Source organism: Rhizopus microsporus, assembly GCF_002708625.1.
Source record: "Rhizopus microsporus ATCC 52813 unplaced genomic scaffold scaffold_20, whole genome shotgun sequence".
NCBI lineage: Eukaryota > Fungi > Mucoromycota > Mucoromycetes > Mucorales > Rhizopodaceae > Rhizopus > Rhizopus microsporus.
In genome coordinates, this window is record NW_019671935.1 from 174271 (window position 1) to 190506 (window position 16236).

General features: G+C 36.1%; 10 protein-coding genes across 10 annotated transcripts in view; 7 read left to right on the forward strand and 3 right to left on the reverse strand.

Annotated features, from left to right (window-relative positions):
• Positions 1-186: 186 nt before the first annotated feature.
• Positions 187-601, reverse strand: RHIMIDRAFT_241147 (uncharacterized protein; the record flags this gene model as incomplete). The annotated part of the gene is made up of 2 exons (XM_023609517.1): positions 187-460; positions 519-601. 2 exons carry the CDS (start codon positions 599-601, stop codon positions 187-189), a joined length of 357 nt encoding a protein of 118 aa, XP_023462641.1.
• A 2165-nt stretch (positions 602-2766) lies between these two features.
• RHIMIDRAFT_247363 (uncharacterized protein) lies at positions 2767-3262 on the forward strand (the record flags this gene model as incomplete). The annotated part of the gene is made up of 3 exons (XM_023610406.1): positions 2767-2809; positions 2860-2914; positions 2965-3262. 3 exons carry the CDS (start codon positions 2767-2769, stop codon positions 3260-3262), a joined length of 396 nt encoding a protein of 131 aa, XP_023462642.1.
• Positions 3263-3306: 44 nt separating this feature from the next.
• On the reverse strand, positions 3307-3645 carry RHIMIDRAFT_241149 (uncharacterized protein; the record flags this gene model as incomplete). The annotated part of the gene is made up of 2 exons (XM_023609518.1): positions 3307-3359; positions 3432-3645. 2 exons carry the CDS (start codon positions 3643-3645, stop codon positions 3307-3309), a joined length of 267 nt encoding a protein of 88 aa, XP_023462643.1.
• A 1092-nt stretch (positions 3646-4737) lies between these two features.
• Positions 4738-5609, forward strand: RHIMIDRAFT_241150 (uncharacterized protein; the record flags this gene model as incomplete). Its single annotated transcript, XM_023609519.1, has 5 exons — positions 4738-4867; positions 4915-4962; positions 5032-5175; positions 5230-5319; positions 5383-5609. 5 exons carry the CDS (start codon positions 4738-4740, stop codon positions 5607-5609), a joined length of 639 nt encoding a protein of 212 aa, XP_023462644.1.
• Positions 5610-5630: 21 nt separating this feature from the next.
• On the reverse strand, positions 5631-7233 carry RHIMIDRAFT_247365 (DNA helicase; the record flags this gene model as incomplete). Its single annotated transcript, XM_023610407.1, has 5 exons — positions 5631-6371; positions 6420-6620; positions 6671-6852; positions 6912-7182; positions 7231-7233. The coding sequence occupies 5 exons, from the start codon at positions 7231-7233 to the stop codon at positions 5631-5633; spliced, it is 1398 nt and encodes a 465-aa protein (XP_023462645.1).
• Positions 7234-8674: 1441 nt separating this feature from the next.
• On the forward strand, positions 8675-9819 carry RHIMIDRAFT_267184 (P-loop containing nucleoside triphosphate hydrolase protein). Its single transcript, XM_023611979.1, has one exon. The coding sequence runs from the start codon at positions 8697-8699 to the stop codon at positions 9756-9758; it is 1062 nt and encodes a 353-aa protein (XP_023462646.1). The 5' UTR covers positions 8675-8696; the 3' UTR covers positions 9759-9819.
• On the forward strand, positions 9802-10933 carry RHIMIDRAFT_67984 (Tudor/PWWP/MBT). Its single transcript, XM_023615557.1, has 4 exons — positions 9802-9940; positions 9993-10090; positions 10155-10371; positions 10421-10933. The coding sequence occupies exons 1-4, from the start codon at positions 9866-9868 to the stop codon at positions 10589-10591; spliced, it is 561 nt and encodes a 186-aa protein (XP_023462647.1). The 5' UTR covers positions 9802-9865; the 3' UTR covers positions 10592-10933.
• Positions 10934-10962: 29 nt separating this feature from the next.
• RHIMIDRAFT_286275 (monosaccharide-p-dolichol utilization protein) lies at positions 10963-11676 on the forward strand (the record flags this gene model as incomplete). The annotated part of the gene is made up of 1 exon (XM_023613367.1): positions 10963-11676. One exon carries the CDS (start codon positions 10963-10965, stop codon positions 11674-11676), a length of 714 nt encoding a protein of 237 aa, XP_023462648.1.
• A 289-nt stretch (positions 11677-11965) lies between these two features.
• On the forward strand, positions 11966-14151 carry RHIMIDRAFT_294763 (uncharacterized protein). The gene is made up of 2 exons (XM_023614122.1): positions 11966-12411; positions 12464-14151. Exons 1-2 carry the CDS (start codon positions 11993-11995, stop codon positions 13737-13739), a joined length of 1695 nt encoding a protein of 564 aa, XP_023462649.1. The 5' UTR covers positions 11966-11992; the 3' UTR covers positions 13740-14151.
• A 1304-nt stretch (positions 14152-15455) lies between these two features.
• RHIMIDRAFT_267191 (S-adenosyl-L-methionine-dependent methyltransferase) overlaps positions 15456-16236 on the forward strand; it is a 1757-nt gene continuing 976 nt past the window's right edge. The window contains exons 1-3 of the mRNA XM_023611980.1: positions 15456-15763; positions 15821-15872; positions 15930-16212. Of these exons, the coding sequence (XP_023462650.1) occupies positions 15610-15763; positions 15821-15872; positions 15930-16212 (489 nt within the window). The 5' untranslated portion in view covers positions 15456-15609. The remainder of the gene's footprint in view (positions 15764-15820; positions 15873-15929; positions 16213-16236) is intronic.

The window sequence follows — 16236 nt, forward strand, 5'->3', positions numbered from 1 at the left end:
AAACCACTCTGAACCCTTCTTTCTTTAACATCCGTCTCATTCCTTTACCCCGAATAGATTCATAATATTTCACTTTCCCAGATGATTAGTTACCGAGAATCAGCAGTGGGTCCTTCCCGAACATCCTTCTTAAATCATTTGCCAGCCGTTTATCTGCTTGAGTTCTATTGATTTTGCTGGACAGTTTTAGCTTCTAAATGGCAACAAGGACATCGCAGGAATATCGGATTCTTCTTCCGTTTCTCTCATGTCTTGATCTTGTACTTCAACAATTTCATCCATAGCTTGATTTTCGTCTTCAACGACTTCGTTCATATCTTGATCTTCATCTTGAGCTCTATTTTCAAAGATTGTATTTGACCTGTGGCTATAATATTGCTTCAGTTCCACTGATACTCTAGCTCTTTGTACAATGTATAAAATATATTCGTCTACATTCACAGTTGAAGCGAGCGTTTTGCTTTACTAATTTTCATATTCCTTTACGATAGATGGCTTCAAGTACTGTCGCAATTTACGAAACTTTGTTGATATTGTTTCCCTGACCTTTGGTTTCCTGTATATCAATAGTTTCACTTATTTTCAGGAGCACTTGGTTCATGAATACAAAATAGAAGATAACATCGACCAGGGTTTATCAGAGCACAACTGTCAACGGCCATCATCAGCTCTTCTTTGCCTTGTTTCTCCACATAATTAAAATCATCATTTTTTTAACAGTTTTATAGCCGCCACTCGATCCTTTGGAACTTTCAAAATTCTACTTCAACACAGAAACGCCAACGTCATCTGTTTGGATCATTCCTCTGAACTGGATATCATTTTGTTTTGCTTTTTAAATCTACTCCTTGACTCCAGAGGTTAAGTTTAATTTCTCTGAAGTTTTCGTTTTTCAGCACATGGTAGTTTAGTATTTTAGAGTCAATGGTGATATACGAAGGTATAAACCCCTTTCGTAATGGAAAGCAATTGAACGACTTAAACTTGGTTTCTTCACAAATTCTTGCTATCGTATAAAATGTTTATAGATGTCTGCAAGGGTTCACTTTGACATCATAGTATATTGAAGCCTTTTTAAATGCATAATCTTGAGAGTAGCAGTTGAGTGTCTTCGATATACGTGCTATTGCTGTATTTGGTTCTGTAATATTTAGACAAAGTAAAAAGTACGATGAGGCTGTGCGTATCTTTATTCAGAATAAAGCAAAGAGAAAAGAGATGATTGCACAATCTATATTTATATATTATTGTCGGTAAGACACAACAGAGAACTCGTGTTACAAGCCATAACGATTTCAATCGCAGAAAGACTTATATCCCAATGTTTCTGTGATGTTTATTGACAAAAGAATAATCTGTTTATTAAGTATATATCTTATTGATTCATATATAGTTATTAATGTGTAAGGACTTTAATTTCAGCGAATATCAAAGTGATACCCTTTCAGTTATATAAGTGAGCCTCTAAGTTGATATAAGAGGTATAAGCGTGTAAATACCACAGACTAATTGGTTTTCAGTTCTCCAAGCTTGGTCAATATTATATGCCCCCTCTTGCTCAGAACTTGAAAGTGAAAGAAGGTCGAATGCTATTAACAGTGAGATATTTTCGTCATAGAAAATCTGGTGAGGGACTGACAGCTTGTTAAGTTGAAATAATTGGCCGCATTGATGCGATTATTATTATTTCAGAAATATATAAAGAAAGAGTGGCATTGTTGACAAATGAATAGAAGAAGAAAAGCGAATCAGCTCTAGCACAATCATTAAGGAGCAATCTAAAATTTACGCTCCCAACTTGTATTAAAAAGTGTTTGCTAACATGATGGCGAATCTCAGGATTAAATAGATGATAAATTATGAATTGACTTAATCGACTTGATTACTTGTTAACGCGTCAAATCTCATCTTTTTAGCGTCATACTGTTAACTTATCATAAGCAAATATGCATGAATGATTGAAAATAAATCCAGTATTGTAAGAGAAATAATGTATACATCTTTCAATCAAGCAATGGACTCAATTACGTAAGCACTTGCCAAAAGAACATATGCTACTCTTGATTCTATTTGGGGCAATTCTAACAAGATCATGGCCTCCGTCAACCAATCACTTTAACAAAATGAGCTCAAGACAACATAGAAACAAGTGACGTGGGTACCTCTCCATTCAAAGCTCACTCATTACGATCATCAAGTAGTACAAAGGGATGTACAGAATGAAGACAGTATGCAGGCAGTCGAACGTCATGTCAATTGAAGTTTGAGTAACCATATCTTTGAAAAATACTCATAATTGCCAATAAAGCCTTTTCTCCGGATAACAGGATCGCATTTTCGGACCTTTTTCTTCATCAATTGACCGAATTTGGCCTTTGCAAGATTGGTATCGGCGGAATTGACCTAGTGCACTAAATCAGTTACAAGTATTTTAACAAGGTGAGATCATAGACGGCGTTTTTACTCAATAAGGGAAAAAACCAATAGCTACGCCCTACTGTTCATTGTGCCCATTGTTGTTTTTCTCTTGCTACATACTACCTCTAATAAAAATAAACGGTTACAGATATAACTCCTATTGTCGAAAACAAACAAAAAAACACGTTTAAAACCTGGGTAGTTTAGGGAAGGGAAAAAATCAATACAAGAGCTACATCTTGAATACTTGCCCTTTTTGTCCTCGCATATGCCAAATTCAGATTAGTTCCGCATATAACAATATAAAGCGCTTTATCTTCCTTTCTTTCTTCTTTTTCATTATTAAACATGTTTGACAAATACCCTGCAGGAACTTTGGTTGTTACTGTTAGTAAGTGTTTTAGTGAAACAATAGTCAAGTGAGTTGAACTTTGTGTCTAGTTGAAGCTCGTAAACTCAAAAGCAAGGACCTGATTGGAAAAAATGATCCATATGTGTAAGTGACATACGCCTTTGTCTTGATGGTTACTTATACCATAAATCTAGTGAACTGTGGCTTGATGATAAATATAAGCAACGTACAGCCGTGATCAAGAACAATAATAATCCTGTTTGGAACCAGACGTTTACTTTTCCAATGGAAGAAGGAGGAGATAAGCATAAGCTTTATTTTAATGTTCGCGACAAGGACACATTTGGTTCTGATAATATCGGAGACACTAAAATTGACTTTAAAAGCGTATTTAGTGGCACGCCTATTGACACTTGGGTTGACTTGCCTGCCAAATTAGGCTTAACAAGTCATGGTGAACTTCATGTGTACATTCAATTTATGCCTCAATAATCACTAATAAAACATTATTATAATTGCAATAACAATGGATGTTTTTAATTTTTAGCTTGTGCGTCAGCTGTAAGCAATACACAAGCATATGTATGCTCTGTAAGGCATTTTAATGATTTATTAAATACGATAAATGATGGATCCAGTCCAAGCATAATAAATTAAATACCACCACCAGAACGACCAACGTCAACAAGGCCCAGACCATTATTAACTTTTATCCATTTCTTTTGAAGCACTTCATCAATCATTCTATGATTCTTCATGTATTCAATATGAGCTTCAGTAGGCTTTGTAGTAGCACGGATATAGGTAACATAACCAGCAAAGGAAGTGATAGGAACGAGAACAAAAGAAGCAGTACGAGGAATAGCGGTGATCATGTTGATTTAATTACAAATAAAAAAAAAAAAGAAGTGTATATGCATATATCACAGCTTTTTATATACTCTTTTTTGATTCTTTACCCCCTGTGGTTTCCCTCGTGACATTATTTATCCAATGATCAACCTAGAGTTTATCCTAAACCCAGAAAGATTGAGCTCATTACCTATTCTGAACTGTTATCGATCGCACTCTATTTTTTGCTTGTTTGTTAAAAAGCACCAAGTACGTACGATATTTAAACTAGGCCAAATTGGCATTTAACCTTAGTCATGGTGTGAGATCATCACACATTGTGTTCACAGCACCGATGGGAAGTTTGTAAGGCTTACCCTTATAAATACACACATGACCCAGAAAGGCCAATCAGTGGACAGAATAAAGAAAAAGCCAAAACTGTACTATAGGGGGGCAACTCCCTTGTGGGGAATAAGACGGGATCACGTCAATGATGTTAATCCCATGTATTCATCGTATATGAACTCTGTTTATATTATGTGACAATAAAAGCTTTCACTTGTCAAAAAGATAGCGCATTTCCATTACTACGCTGTCTTGACATTCTTTTATTGAAAATTTATAAAGTAACAAATATAGCATTGAATATAGAACAAAAAAGAAGATCATTAATTGATGACTAAAGCCCTGTTCGTCATGAATATATAACAAGTGTATTTAGTCATGTCAGCCATGTATTTTTTTTTTTTCCTTTAACAAATAAAGAGCATATCATATCTATCTTTATCACAAGCGTCAATTAAAGTCCTTAAATGGGATATTGAAACCCTTGAAAGAGTGAGATTAGGGCTGATATAGAAGAACCAGTCTAGATCAATTATTGTAAATCAATCTGTAAAGCCCATCCATTCTTGTTGCAAGTCTAATCTCGCGTCTTGATTGTAATGGCAGTAAATATTTCCGGTACTATATTCAAAGCTACAATTTTGATATAATCCACGATTTCTTTTCCATCCCCTTTACCTCTCAAACACACATATATACTTCATTGTATCTTTTGATCCTCTTTTTTTCTTTTTTCTTTTCTTTTTGTAAGCGAATAGGCAATACATTCCTTTTACTTTTTCCGAGAAATGAAACTACTATCGACCATCCTTTTCATTACCTCACTTTCTTTTCAGTACATTCATGCCGATATGGCGCCCAGTTATCCTGAACCAGGTACGGTATGGAAAGCCGGTCATCAATACGAAATTGTTTGGGGTAAGATAAACATGTATCTCAACTTACATACTTAGTTTATTTAATAGAGAATGACCATCATGGTTCTATGAATGCATGGAAAAAATTTAGAATCGGTAATATTTTCAAAGAATATATAAATTTGTATATTTTAACGAGAGCTAAATTCGCTCCTCAATGATTAGATTTTATGACAGGTGACAATGATCACCAAAGGTTCTTGATGAATGTGGCTCGTAATTTAGATGCTACCAAGACCACTTCGTTTAACTGGACTGCTCCTAAAGTATCGCCCGCTGCTCCTATCTATTTCTTCATGTTTACTAATGGTAAACAGCGAACTAGACATTACCAAACAACGACAATATAACTATCGCTTATAGATAAGGGTGAAAATGCATGGACCACGCGTTTTGGCATAACTGGAGAGGATGGAAAACTAGCCAAAGCACAATATCCTACTCAGCCTGATGGTAAATATATATATATATATATATATATAAAGAAAAAGGAAAAGGAGAATTGATATTGTTTAGGTTCAAAGATTCCTTGGGGTGTTGGCAAGATTGTGAGGACTGATGCTGCAGCCTCAGGGCCCTCACCAACTTACTACATGACACCTGCTCAGTCCTCTGTTTTAGCTGATAATGCTGCTGTTGTCATTGCTGTTTCCAAAGCTACAAAACTCTACTCGATGCCTGTGGGATATATACTCATGCTGTTTGTTATCATACTGTCAAGCAGCGGTTTATTCACAAACTAAAAAATATATATGTATATCATTTTACATTTCCATGGCATTGTCTACCACCATGGCGTCTTTGAATTCATTAAACATGTACTGATCCTGGTACTCTTTCAAGTATTGGACTGATCGCTTTTCATCCAAGAAGAGAGCATAGACTCTCTTAATATCCTGAATATCGACAGCGGGCGCCTTTCTCTTTTTTGCGACCAAATTGGCAGCGGTGATCAAGTGAATAGCATAACGAAGTGAAGTCTCTTGTCCAATACGCGTCAGGACATCCTTGGCGTCATCTGTCATTTCCACATTCTCTTCTTGACATCGAATATTTAAAATCTCTCGAACTTCTTTTTCTTCATAAGGACTGGTTGAAATGATGAGCATACGATCCAATAAATCAACAGGAATACCGTGAGGAGACTTGTACTTTGTGCCACGAATATTTGTGATGCCTCGGTTGGATGCCATGATGACCACAGGTGCCATATCATCTTCCAGAGCACGGTTCAAGAATGAAAAGCATTCAATGTCGAGCATGTGTACTTCGTCAATAAAGAGCACACCAGGTATAATCTCTGCTTTGCCTTCCTCTCTCCATTCTGCAACTTTGGCATTGATCTGATCTCTGACCTCTTGCTTGATTTCACCTGTATCTCCAGAGAACAAGGCCAAAAAGCCTTGTGTTCGACTGTTGATCACATCGATTTCATGAAGTGAAACGGTATGAACGACTTCCTTTCTCTTTTGTAATTCTCCTTCGGGGCATTGAACGAATTTTGTCTATGATGATCAGTTAAATAATGGCACATTCTCATAAAATAGACTTACATCAGATCCCATAGCATCATAATCTCTTGCTCTGGCATAGGAACGTCCCAATTTTGTAATTCTTCCAGATGCTTTATCGATAGCAATAACATCGCCTGCCATCACCTTTTCCTTATTTAATGATTCGATCATTTTATTACCAAGGTCGTAAATAGTTTCCATATCTGTGGTCTTGAGAGTCAGCTTACCAGTTTTGGAACCCTATAGAAACAATCAATATAGCGTATATATAAAGCAAATGGATAGCTTACGCCTGTGATGGATCTATCGATCTGAATTTCTACCACTTCACCTTCGATCAATTCAGACTCTTCTTTGATGCGTACACCGATCGAACGACGGAATGCTTGTGTAAGTGCTTCCGTCTTTGACATTTCCAGAGAGAATATTTCGGAAGCAGCAAGCATGGTAAAGGGTACATCGGTGCCAAGAGCTGGATATATATATATATATATGAGTACATTGTATCAATATTATTACTATTATTATTACCTTGAGCCATAGCCATAGCAATGGCCGTTTTACCAGTGGATGGTGGACCAGCAATCAAGACAGCACGACCTGCGATTTTACCAGCCTGAATCATTTTTAAAATGACACCTGCAGCTCTACGTGCCTTCACCTGTCCAACCATGCCTTGAGAAGAAGCACGGGGTTCGAGAGCGTCATTGAGACCTAAACCTCGAATGTGAGAATGAGCGCCCACACGCTCCATTCTTGTTAATTCTCTAGTTTCAGTAGAAGATACGCTAATGGGTAACGACTATAAACAGATTAAGAGAAAGATCTTTGACAATTATAGTTTGTTTACCATTTCTTTGCGATTATAAAGGGAAAGGAAGAGAAGGAAAAAAAAAATTCGTGTCAAATCGTGACTATGACATTACCATTTTAAGAACCCTTCATTTTGTGCCGATAGTTTCCCCGTCCGTTGGGACAACAGTGGTCAGGCTTTAGAGATTAGTTTGATTCACAAATAAGCTTTATTGTCTACCCTATAAATACTGGATGAGATTACTATCAATCTATACTCTAAGAATGAACAACCTGAAGAGACTAAGCACAATACAGGTTCATATAACGCGTCACGGTCAAATTTCATTGACCATGTAATATTCCTATTTGCATATAATAGTGAGCTCTTTCTCTTTCTTAGAGACTCATCGATGTACATCTACATTTTTTACGGTGAAACAGACTTTGTCGATGCAGATCAGCAAACTGAAAAGGTTAGTTGCTTTATTGCATAACAATAGTACAGCTTTAATGGTTTATACAGTGGTGATGGGTAATAAAAAAAAACCAAGTGCGAATTTTAAAAATACAAATAGCAGATTTTCATTGTCAAATGGCATGAAACTATTCTAAACACTTAGAAAAGACATTAGCAGAATGCTGAATTGAATTTCTTATCTTATATTCAGGAATAATATCGCATGAATCAGCAATTCTAGTATGAAAATCTTCCTTATCGCTGAATCTACTGCGCTTCACATAGTTTTTAACAGCTGCCCAAGACTACTCAATAGGGTTTAATTCAGGGGGAAAAGGTAGAAGATAAATGCATCTGTATCTTCTACTGGTAACTAATTTGTCAACAACATCATACGTATGGATAGGTACGTTATCCATAATAAGATAAAAGCCCTTCATGCTCGGGTATCTGTCTAGTTGATCCATAGTTTCCTTTAAAAACCTGAGATAATGCCCAGTAGCAGTAGTGGCGCAGGTTCTATTACTTGCTTCTTTAGGAGCGTTTGGATCTCATTGTCGATAACGGTGATTGCTGACTGAGGGCAATTGGGTTAATGTTGAAGAGTTGGTGAAACGAGTGGTGGATATGATACTAAAGGAACGCGGTAATCGTGTTGGATAAGATGGATAAACCATGAGCTTACATTTCGTACAGCATGAATTTTGTTCTCACCACTGGGTGCATTTATTTTCGATCTCAGGCAAATTTATTTTCCGGAAAGACGGTATAAGGCAGATAAATAAGCTGATTTTGAGAAAGGTCAAATGTCCAGAAGTAGTTGGCTTTTTAAGACGATAAACTAGGCTACCTTGCTACTGCTTATAAAATGGACCCACGATGCGATGGCCAATACAGAATGATAGAGTGAGTAACTTCAAATAAGCAATGATAACAATTTCTTTACCTAAAATGTGTATGTTTATTCAGCATAAAATGCTAAATTAAGGGAAGCCATACAATTAAATGACCGCATAGTACTCTTTTTTTTTTTCCTTTTTTTTGCTTCTTTTATTATATAAATAATGTATCAGCAATATGCCATATTACCACAGACTAAAGAATCATTATCTCACATCTTGAAGCATTATTCGCTCTTTGCAAACGACAGAAAACAACGTGGACTGACTGAACAACCGATGATTGTAGGAGTATCAGGATGTCAAGGCAGTGGCAAGACAACTCTCTGCGACACACTAACCTATTTATTAAAGCAAGAACCATATCAACTAAGAGTTGTCAATTTCTCATTGGACGATGTCTATTTGACTCACCAAGAGCAAATCGCCCTTGCTCAAAGATATCCAGAGAATAAATTATATCAACAACGAGGTCAAGCAGGATCGCACGATCTTACTTTGGCTATTGAGACATTTAAAGCACTCCTGATGAACCAACCAAGTGTGTCTATTCCTGTCTATGACAAATCATTATTTGATGGTCAAGGGGATCGATTACCTAAACAAGACTGGAAGCAAGTCAGAGGGCCGTTTGATATAGTTCTTTTTGAAGGCTGGATGTTGGGATTCCGACCAGTAGAGGAAAAGACATTGGAGGCCATGTATACATCGAGAAAGACGCTTCAATCTGTCAGATTGGATGATTTAAAAGTGATGAACGAACATTTGAAACGATACGAGACTGAACTTTACCCCTACCTTGATCTCTTCATTCATCTTTCTCCTCTCGATATACAGCAAGTCTATCAATGGCGACTGGAACAAGAACATCACATGAAGATGACAAGAGGTGTGACTGGGTTATCAGATGAAGCAGTTAAGCAATTTGTGAATACATATATGCCCGCTTACGAACTATATCTACCTCAATTAAACACAAAGAGCTTATTTGAACTAAGCGACAAACAAGATCACCATTTAAAGATTGTATTGGATGGGGAACGAAAGGTAATTCAATCTGAGATTTTATTACAAACAAGCAATACGATACAAAAACGACAGACAGGATGGATCAATAGAGGGTACTTGTTTGTCACTTGTTGTGTTTTGATGATTGGAATTATGGGATATAGACGCCCAAAATTGTTTGACAGTGTGTTTCGTGTTTATGATAAAATTAAAAAATGACGTTATAAACGCGCATTTTGTGTACCTCTTTTTTTATCTTTTTCTTTCTTTTCTTCTTTACTCATACCACTTTTTTTTTATTTTCTTTATTATCTTTTGTCTTTATCATGTCAATTCAAGAATATGCGCCTGGAGATACTGTATTTGCCAAATTAAGAGGATATCCTTGGTGGCCAGCAAGAGTAAGATCTATTCATGCCGCCAACTATATACTGATATTTATTCAAAATATAGGTTGAAAACGACAAAGATATCCCACCTCAAGTGTTGAAACAAAAGAGCAAGGCAAAGGGATTGTTGTATACTGTCTTTTTTTATGGTTCAAGAGACTAGTAAGTATTATTTTTTATCTAGATCAAGTTATGTATATATATATACATGTCTCATATGAGCAAGTGGGTTTTTTGGACCAGAGAGTGTACGTCCTTTTGATCGAGAAGAAGTTGAACGCGATCTGAAAGCAAAGAAATATAGAACAAAAGAATTGATACATGCTATTCAACAAGCATTAAATCCTTCATCATTTGAAGAGAAAGAATGGGAGACAAATAGACAAAGTCAAAAAAGAACAAGAAAGAGAGGGCGATCAGAGGATGAACGTACAAAGAAGAGGGTAAACTGATTACATATTGAGAGTTTCAGACACATAACATATCATCTAGAGTAAATCATTATCAGTGGAGAAAGATGATGAAGAGACAGTAAAGAAGAATGAGATGACCGACATGGAAGCATTTAAAAAGACAGCAGAGTTTAAAAGAGTGTATCATATTCGACATAAGCTTCAGAAGCTTGTCTATGGAAAGGAACCAGTAAGTAATCATGTATATTGATGAGTATAGATATATGTACATATATAAAACATAGGGAGAGATACCAAGAGAAGATTATGTCAAGATATTAGCGATTATAGATGAAATTGAACAACTAACAATGACAGTTGAATTGATAAAGTACACCAAAATTGCCAAAGTACTCAACTGTGCTTGTAATTATTGCTTTGAAGAAAATGAGTTTGATATCAATCAACGTTGTATACAAGTATTAAAGAAGTGGAAGCCTTTATTCGACCATCATTCATCACAACCTCAACTTGCTATTTTTCAATCATAACATATTCATTCCGCCCCCTAGCTTGACACGTGTTTAAAAGAGCGCAATTATTATTAAATGTATTTCTTCTCATTTAACATTTTTTTTTGTAATGCAATTACCCAATATTATACGTGAACCAGCAACTGCTTTAATAGGAGAAGCGTGTTATAGTTCTTTAATACAAGACTTGAATTTGAATGACATTGAATGTATTAAATATGTGATATCTAAAGGATTAGGACTGGGCATCGTTTTAGGTGGATCTATTGTGAAGATACCTCAGATATTGACTATTATTAAGAACCATTCAGCCAGTGGATTATCATTAACATCTTATCTTATGGAAACATTATCTTATTTTATCACGCTTTCATATAATCTTCGACAAGGTAATCCATTTAGTACCTTTGGTGAAATCATGTTTATTTCTTTACAAAACATAATCATCACCTGCCTCATACTTTATTTTGGACGACAACAAAAGCAAATGATGATCACTCTCTTGGGCTTTCTTGGTTTATTCTATGCACTCAATCAAAGCGTGCCATCTTCAGTCTTGAGTAGTTTATATGCGTTGACGATACCACTTAGTTTAGGTAGTAAAGTACCTCAGATCTATATCAATTTCAAAAACAAGTCAACAGGACAACTTTCTGTATTTACAGTCATCAATTATTTTGCTGGAAGTGCTGCTCGTGTATTTACTACAATGACTGAATTGGATGACACTCTGATGCTATTTGGTAATCTATTGGCTGCTACATTCAATGCCATTCTTGTCTTACAAGTCATACTTTATAATAACAAGCATAAAAAAGAATAAATAATATAAATAATGATGACGACATATTGCTCTTGTATTTTTACTTCTTTCATCTTTTTTATATTACTCCTGTACTTCAAGAGATCATATTAAAAAATTTTAAGAGATTAGAATCTCTTGGCTGTCCAATTGAATCTAATCTATTTTAGGTTCAGTCAAACTCTTTCTTTGTCCTTGGTGAGAAGAGCATGTTTCTATTATTTAACCAATCATATTCTTTGTATTTTTTTTTCTTTTTTTTTTTTTTTTCTGTGCCTACAATATATAAATTTGCCTTTTTTTTTTTTTTATTACTAAAGGATATAAAGAGAAGCCGATGTCTCGTTTGAACTCTCCAGCTGAATGGGTTGCTCCTTTGACACCTATTGTCTCTTTGGCTTTACTTCCACTAGGGCCTATCTTCTTTCCAAGGGCTTATGTCATCTTTTTATTTCTTTACTTTACTGGCTTTCTTTATCAGCAAGTCAATCACGTCTGTAAATTCTACTTATCATCTACAAGAATTAGAGCCAATATCAAGAAATGGAACTTGATGAACAAGAATAACACAAACGATAAGAGTGAACGAGACAAGGCCAAGATTGCAAGTTTACAAAGAATGAAACATGATGAAGAAGATCAACAACAACCAGTCGTCATTCAAGACCCTAAATTTATTCATACATTTGTCATCCCAAACTACAGTGAACCAGAGCCTTTATTGAGAGATACTATTGGAAAATTAGCCGTTCATAGGTAATTACTTTTTTTGTCTATTCTTTTTTGGGGAAACTAACCTTTTTACTAGAAACGCAAACACCAATTATGTCATCATCCTTGCTATGGAAGCCTCTGAAGAAGGTTGGGAAACAAAGGGTCAACGTCTGCAAGAATTCTTTAAAGATCGATTTCATGGCTTCTTTATTACTGGCCATCCTGTCAACGTACCAGGTGAATATCGAGGCAAGGGCTCTAATGTGAACTATGCTGTTCGTACGGGCTGTGCTGAGATGTTGAAACAGGGCTATGATAGAAGCAGAATCATCTTGACCGTCATGGACTCGGATGCTGCCATTCCCGAACTTTACATTCATGAAGTGGAACAAGCCTTAAACAAGTCTGATGATCCTTATTACACCATTTGTGCTCCTCCTATCTTCTTTTCTCGTAACTCTCATCAGGTTCCTGCCGCCGTACGCATGACGGATATCACTTGGGCTGCCTTGGTAATGTCTAACCTGAGTAACTCGGATGGCTTATGTGTTCCCTGCTCGAACTATAGTTTATCCTTTATTCTGGCTGAACGTGTTGGTTATTGGGATGTGGATGCGGATGCTATCGGCGAAGATATGCACATGTGGCTTAAATGCTTTTTCAAGACAGACGGTCATGCTCGTACTGCTCCTATTTATGTACCCATTAATCTCACTAATGTCCAATGCGATGGTTATTTTGCCAATCTCCATGCCAGATACGTTCAAGCTAAGCGCCATTTCCAAGGTGTGGCTGATCTTGGCTATACCATCCGCCATACACTCGATTCATTCAAAAACCGCAAAAATCAAAAAATTTTAGACTGTCATATGGCCACCTCTGGTTTTTACGATAAACTAGCCGCATGCTCTGTCATCCTCGAAGCTCACATGATTCCTGCTTCCTCTGGTTGGCTCATGTTTGCAGCTGTGCCTCTGATGCAATTCATACTGTTTCCTCCTTTTGCTTGGATGGCCTTGGTCTCTCCTGCCAATAACCCTTTATTAACTTCTGACTTTTTCTACAAGCTTTGGACTCTTGTCAAACTCATCACCGTCTTTTTACCACTTCCTTTATTTGCCAACTTGGCCATTTACGAACACCTTCACCGCTTCGTTGACCGTGAATTCTATCGTAAGTCAAAGGCAGAATCTCGCACATGGAAGAATATATTTGATTATGTGTCTTTACCTCTTGCTGCATGGCTCTTTTTAACTCTACCCTCTACTATTGCTTGTGTTAAACGTCTTATTTCAGGAGATGACGCTTATGTAGTTGGTGCAAAGATATTTAAAGAAGATAATACGCAAAATGAAGTGCTACCTTTATAGAAACAACCTTTTTATTTTACTACTTACTAATAATCCTCTACACACTACTATTATTATTACTACTACTTAATACTAATACTAATTATCATTAAAGCTGCATATCATCTGTATTTTACTACTATTACTACTGCTATTATTACTACATTTAATTTTTCTTTGATCTCTCAATAAAATCTATTCGAAATATGCATAAACCTTATGTATAGTAACGTCATTGTCACACAATGCAAAGGACATTACATTGAATAGTCATCGTCCCTTGATCCATTAACAAGAATATATCTCTTTGTTCGCTTACGTAGACTCTTTCCATTTAAGCATGATAATTATAGACCTTTATTCACTTCGGCAAAGGTTGATTCTGTCGGTTTTTCTAAATTGATAATTTCATTATACACTCAAAATCGCTTCCTGATCGTGATTAGAGCATATATAATTTTGTTAACACTATACTTTTCTAACTGAGACAGCTTGAATTAAATATACCAAAAGGATACATGGTTCTTGTGATTATTCTTTTATGAGTGCTCTTACTGAATATGATAAACCTTTTCGCAATAATCAAAGAGTTCAATTCTACAGGAGTCAGCGCTATCGTCGCTTTTGTATGCATTATGAATAGCTCACTTCTTAAACATCTGCTAATGACTTAATCTCTCAGAACTGTAGCGAATGCAGAGTCGCGCGTCTCCAAGGTGAAAATGAGTACAGTGGCCATGATCTTTAAGGGATCAGGGATATTTATAGTCAACGATCTCAAACCCCCTTTATCCTTCTTGCACGCTCTCGGATTTTTCTTAAATATTTGCAGACTCTTGATCAACTGTATGCTCATTCTTCTTTAAGCTGATCAACTTCAACAAGACTGCTTCCCGCAGAGAATCAAGTATCTGCGTACGAACCCCTCCACTGTAGCAACATATAACTCTTTTCCTCCCTTCCTCTCTATAAATCCCTCTTCCCTAAAACCATCTCGGGAGGGTTTAATATTGTTGTATTTTGCGCTCATCTAAAAACTCGAGGTGCGTCGGTGTTTGAGCACTTTCAGGGATTACCAGCGGTAGACCCTGAGATAGCTGACACAAGCAAAAAGAACGAAACACTGGTTAAGAAAGCTCCGTTTTAATGGGAGTCGTCTCGATAGAAGTATGCCTCTTTATAGAATTGGGACCATTCATCCCATCTGCAATGAGGGAGTCTTGATGTGAAGCATGTTACAATCTTCCCCATTTACCTTTTTTTTTCCCTTAGATTTTGATTTAGCCCTAATAAAACGAAGCTTTCATCGTGTACTTAATATATGATCATTAAAAATATTATATTCGTACATCTTTTTACACTATTATTATGTCCAAAAAAAAAGAGAACCATTGGCGCGCATTTCTACATTTGGCATATTTTGACCAAAAGATATTTGTGCACAAAAGTACAAAAAAAAAATAGGATTATTTGTCCTACAAACAATACAAACCATCTTATCTGTATGTGTTGCTTTTATTACTTTGCATGTCATTATAAACACTCGATTTGCTTGATTTTATATTCCTAAGCCAAAAAAGAAATGATAACGATTGTCATAAAAAGAAGTAAAAAAGAGAATTTCTATCTGCGCCCACTTTTTATTCTTGCTACACAAATGGCAAATGGACTCAATAATTATATAAAAAAAAATGACAAATACTTTTATTTTTTTCAAAAGCTACTCTTTGTTTTCCCTTTTCTTTCTTTTTCTTTGTGTGCGCTTCTGTGTATGGGCACTCATCAATCAAAGGGCGCAACATTAAAAAAGGAAACTCAGTTTTTAAAGATATCTACAACCAACAGTAAGAAGCTACTTAGGAAAATATTCAAAAATAGCACGTCCATAACTATGTCGACCAATACATCAATCGAGACCAATAGTGAGAGAAGCTCTTTAACAAGTCCAGGAACCCAATCCTCCTCTAGAACACAGACTCAATATATAAGCGGGAAAAGTTATTATGATGAAAAAGTAAACTATGTACTACCAAACAATGACGATGGTAAAATAGTTTTTCGTGCAATCAACTCTTGATTTTAACACTATTTGCTTTTCTTAGAGGTGGATCGACTTCATCAACAGCATTGGGTATTAAAGTACATTTTTGGTTGGTAAGGGTTTACCTAGGATATCCATTTTTTGACTGTCCATTCACCTTTATCGTGTAGCAACTACCATGCCCCAATTCATGATTTGTTGGAAAAAGGAATTAAAGTACTTGATTCTGGCTGTGGCCCTGCAACCTGGTGCTTTGACATGGCAGAAGCTTACCCCAATTCCAAGTTTCAAGGCATTGATATCTCCCGCGTCTTTCCGGAAAGCATAAAGCCAATCAATGTCGAATTCGTGAATGGGAATATTGCACAACTTCTTCCATTTGAAGATAACACGTTTGATTATATTCATCAGCGATTACTTGTAGGTGGACTGACGCGTACAGATTGGGAAAATGTAAGTGAACTTGACCTTCTTTTT

What these genes read in the sequence shown, in the direction of transcription:
- RHIMIDRAFT_267184 (XM_023611979.1), top strand. Translation starts at nt 8,697, where the DNA reads ATGTATCAGCAATATGCCATATTACCACAGACTAAAGAATCATTATCT.
- RHIMIDRAFT_67984 (XM_023615557.1), top strand. Translation starts at nt 9,866, where the DNA reads ATGTCAATTCAAGAATATGCGCCTGGAGATACTGTATTTGCCAAATTA. An exon ending in ATCCTTGGTGGCCAGCAAGA is followed by an intron (nt 9,941 to 9,992) that starts GTAAGATCTATT and finishes TTCAAAATATAG; the next exon opens with GTTGAAAACGACAAAGATAT. An exon ending in TTTTATGGTTCAAGAGACTA is followed by an intron (nt 10,091 to 10,154) that starts GTAAGTATTATT and finishes CATATGAGCAAG; the next exon opens with TGGGTTTTTTGGACCAGAGA.
- RHIMIDRAFT_294763 (XM_023614122.1), top strand. Translation starts at nt 11,993, where the DNA reads ATGTCTCGTTTGAACTCTCCAGCTGAATGGGTTGCTCCTTTGACACCT. An exon ending in GGAAAATTAGCCGTTCATAG is followed by an intron (nt 12,412 to 12,463) that starts GTAATTACTTTT and finishes CCTTTTTACTAG; the next exon opens with AAACGCAAACACCAATTATG.